Source organism: Limulus polyphemus, unplaced genomic scaffold (genome assembly GCF_000517525.1).
Source record: "Limulus polyphemus unplaced genomic scaffold, Limulus_polyphemus-2.1.2 Scaffold13910, whole genome shotgun sequence".
In the NCBI taxonomy this organism is placed as follows: domain Eukaryota; kingdom Metazoa; phylum Arthropoda; class Merostomata; order Xiphosura; family Limulidae; genus Limulus; species Limulus polyphemus.
Window position 1 is genome coordinate 3,745 of NW_013679520.1, and position 4,250 is coordinate 7,994.

The 4,250-nt window shown below is 35.7% G+C and overlaps 1 protein-coding gene across 1 annotated transcript; it reads right to left on the reverse strand.

Moving 5' to 3' along the window:
• Window positions 1-9: 9 nt before the first annotated feature.
• On the reverse strand, window positions 10-4,231 carry LOC106477282. Its single transcript, XM_022380915.1, has 2 exons — window positions 4,123-4,231; window positions 10-1,639 (listed from the first exon to the last, which is right to left on the reverse strand). The coding sequence occupies exons 1-2, from the start codon at window positions 4,229-4,231 to the stop codon at window positions 1,059-1,061; spliced, it is 690 nt and encodes a 229-aa protein (XP_022236623.1). The 3' UTR covers window positions 10-1,058.
• Between the last annotated feature and the right edge of the window lie 19 nt (window positions 4,232-4,250).

Here is a 4,250-nt window from a genome sequence, read left to right on the forward strand (position 1 = left end):
GCATGCTTCTTTCCAGTTCTAACACAGCTTTCCACAGTTACAACTGTAACCGCATGCTTCTTTCCGGTTATAACACAGCTTTCCACAGTTACAACTGTAACCACATGCTTCTTTCCGGTTCTAACACAGCTTTCCACAGTTACAACTGTAACCGCATGCTTCTTTCCGGTTCTAACACAGCTTTCCACAGTTACAACTGTAACCGCATGCTTCTTTCCGGTTATAACACAGCTTTCCACAGTTACAACTGTAACCGCATGCTTCTTTCCGGTTATAACACAGCTTTCCACAGTTACAACTGTAACCACATGCTTCTTTCCGGTTCTAACACAGCTTTCCAATGAGAGGATTACAATTCATCACCTTGGACATTATCCACAAAAAGGGAATACTAGCATAGTTTTTCAGATAAATTACTAAAATAAAGAAATGTACAAATACAACCCTAACTGTTTAAGAAAAGTACTTATAGTGCTATGACCCTAATCGCACTTGTGAAAAAAAATTATATATATATAACCAACATCAAACTCATTTAAATAAATTTGATAATTAATTACTAGAGTAAATGTAGGGAAGAGGAGGAAAAATAAAATCTTTTTTTGCCAGTTTTTAGCCTTATAATAGTAATAAAGAGACTACAACTTCAGCATTTGCTTGAATTCTACAGAAAGATAGTCTACCCCAGTTAGTTGCTTTCTCCCTTAGTTCAGTTTACTTTCCCATTTCAAACATTATATGTACTTTGTGTGTATCTTCTTTTGATTATTTTTATTTTGTACTAAACAAAACCATCAGTATGTATATTGTGCACATAATCTTGTACTGAATCAATGGTGTATATCATCAAAACTGAAAGAAATACCGTATTCCGATACGGTTTCTTCTTAAGCATAGTCCTGCTTCCCATGATGTGTAGCAACCTGTATCTATAGTCTTGATAAAAACAATAAAATTACATGAGGTGCATTTATTTGTCATTGTGCTTAATTCTTCAACTAAACATGGGAGAATAAAGATGAAAGCTTCATTATTTGGCATCAGTTGTTTTTCCCAAGTCACGTTGTTTCATGAACTTTATTGTCTGTGAACTGGGTTGTGTTTTCCCTCGATGAGTGCTGTAAAGTTTTTGAAACAAATTCTTGTTTTACCAGACCAAAAAACTTGTCTTTATCGCCAGCTGCATAGCTGTGAGAATCAAAATTATACATCAAACCCAAAACCACGTTTAATGCCGACATATCGTAGCGATGACAACCTGAATATCTATATAAAGGCTTTTTGTTGAACCTACAGCCAAACCGTTGAGAACCAATAGGAGCAATACAGTCCAACGTAAGAGCACACCGAACCCATGGCAGCATTAACCTGTAATGAACAGTTTCCGTGTTGTACAGAATTAAATGACTAGACTCAACCATGCGGTGGAAATAGTAGTAAACCTGTGATACCCGGAAGTAATCGAACATTTTTTGATGTGTTAAAGACGACGTTGGATGATCAACTTTCCACATCACCAAACCATCTCTTTCTGCTCTCTTCAACAGATGACTAGGCAGTCTTTTTTTAAAGGTATACTGAATATCCAACCACAGCACGGCTCCAACCTTATTCAATACTTCCTGTAAAAAACAAAATTCTTACAGTTATATTGAATTATATTGTAAGAACCCTTTACTTATATGAAGGTAGCTTAATTACTTAATAAAACAAGCTTTTGTTGACAATAAAGATGTAAAAAATCTTCACCTTTAAATAACAAATAGTGATTTTTTTTCCATTAAGTTTTTAACATCTAACCTGATCATACCTTTTCTAAGTTTACAACTAACATTTTCCTTTCATTTTTATTGTGAAACATTGGTATGATATCTTACATTACAAATGGCATGACTTTCAACTAGACTTACAGACCATCATCTACTTAATTATGTGGTTCTATCAGCTGTAATACAGACCATTATCTACTTAATTACACGGTTCTATCAGCAGTAGTACAGACCATTATCTACTTAATTACATGGTTCTATCAGCTGTAATACAGACCATTATCTACTTAATTACATGATTCTATCAACATGTAATTAAGTAGACGATGGTCTGTATTACAGCTGATAGAACCATGTAATTAAGTAGATGATGGTCTGTACTACTGGTTCTATCAGCTGTAATACAGACCATTATCTACTTAATTACAAGGTTCTATCAGCAGTAGTACAGACCATCATCTACTTAATTACATGGTTCTATCAGCTGTAATACAGACCATCGTCTACTTAAGTAGATACTCTCTTTGAAACCATGTTACCTCAGTGAAATTGGTTGACACCATAGTTTTGGTTTTTGAGTTATGTAATAAAAAAGAAGCAGAAGAAAGAACAAGATATTCAATCTTTTTACAATGATATTTACAGACATTCCCAGATATTGTTATAAAAGGAAACACTGTATAGTATTGTGAAGTTCCGATGACCTATCGAGGAGATATTTAAAATACCATTTCGATTAACAATCCGAGCCATCCCTACATAGGCAGTGCTGCCACCTGCCTGATACATGGTCAATAAGACTAAGGAGTTTGACTGATTCACTAACTTTCGTATTTATTGTTTGAGTCAGGCGTTTTCATCTTGTGTGTTAAAGTAAGCTAAGTAATTATCTGTTATAATTACATGTAAATTCAAAGAACTTATTAACTGATTAACTTATTCTATACTGACTATTTAATATTTCATGTTTAGCCACCTTCTTTAAAAAATGTCCAGTATAATCTTATATAAAAGGTTATCTATCTTATGTAGGTAGTAATGTTATTATTGTAATGTAGTAGTCTGAAGATTGTTGTTGGCACTTTAGGAGTCAACCATTAAGTCCTGTGTAGACTAGGTCGTGTCTACCCATTCATGCAGTGGAAGAAAATCATTAAGGGAATTGATAGTATCAAAACATCATCTTTCTTGTGTACTTAACGGTAAGTGTGGTACTTAATGGTAACACATACTTAATGGTAACAGTGGTAGGACTAGAGGACATGTACTTAATGGTAAGAGTGGTAGGACTAGAGGACACATAGTTAACGGTAAGAGTGGTAGAACTAGAGGACATATCTAGTCCTACCACTCTTACCGTTAAGTACGTGCCCTCTAGTCCTACCACTCTTACCGTTAAGTACGTGCCCTCTAGTTCTACCACTCTTACTGTTAAGTATGTGTCCTCTAGTCCTACCACTCTTACCATTAAGTACGTGTCCTCTAGTCCTACCACTGTTACCGTTAAGTACGTGCCCTCTAGTCCTACCACTGTTACCGTTAAGTACGTGCCCTCTAGTCCTACCACTGTTACCGTTAAGTACGTGCCCTCTAGTCCTACCTCTGTTACCATTAAGTATGTGTCCTCTAGTTCTACCACTCTTACCGTTAAGTATGTGTCCTCTAGTTCTACCACTCTTACTGTTTAGTACGTGTCCTCTAGTTCTACCACTCTTACCATTAAGTACGTGCCCTCTAGTCCTACCTCTGTTACCATTAAGTACTCTTACTGTTTAGTATGTGTCCTCTAGTTCTACCACTCTACAGTTAAGTACGTGCCCAGACCAGACTATGTGGTGTGTCGAATGAGCACCTTTAAGTTATTTTTTCACTAAGTAACAAGATTAGAATTTAAAAATTACCAGTGAGGTTTGCTTCATGGGGATATAAAACATGGGTTCACTCAAACCACAAGTTTTCTCAAATAAATTCTTTTCCATTTACCTCAAGCCTGATGAGTAGTCTGTATTCTAACTCAAAATCAACAACAAAACTATATGCAGCCCTTCCAAAGATTGGTTGTGTTATGTTCGCTTAACAAACCTGGAAGCTTAAGACATAATATAAAATAGAATTTAAGGACAGCAATGGACCTGTTTGTCCATCTAAGCCATCCCAGTCACTAAATTGAACTCTTAAAACACAGTAAAAGTCGGCCCTTATCATTCAAATATTTATCAGGCTGTTCCTTAAACTTCGTTAAGTTTACTGCTTCGACCACATCTCATTCCAAGTTGTTGTTTTTTTTAGAAAAAAAAATGTCTTAGCTGAGCATTACCCATTACCTTGTGTCCTCTAGTTCTACCACTCTTACCATTAAGTATGTGTCCTCTAGTTCTACCAGATGTGGGCCAGATTCTGAAGTGAACTTGTGGAACATCTAAAATATCATTCAAGACCAAACTTGGACCAGATTCACACATACCTCTGTACCTATATTTT

Coding starts and splice junctions, on each gene's coding strand:
- LOC106477282 (XM_022380915.1), bottom strand. CDS start 4,231: ATGTGTGAATCTGGTCCAAGTTTGGTCTTGAATGATATTTTAGATGTT. Junction 1,640..4,122: donor TAGAGGACACATACTTAATG/GTAAGAGTGGTA, acceptor TATAACTGTAAG/AATTTTGTTTTTTACAGGAA.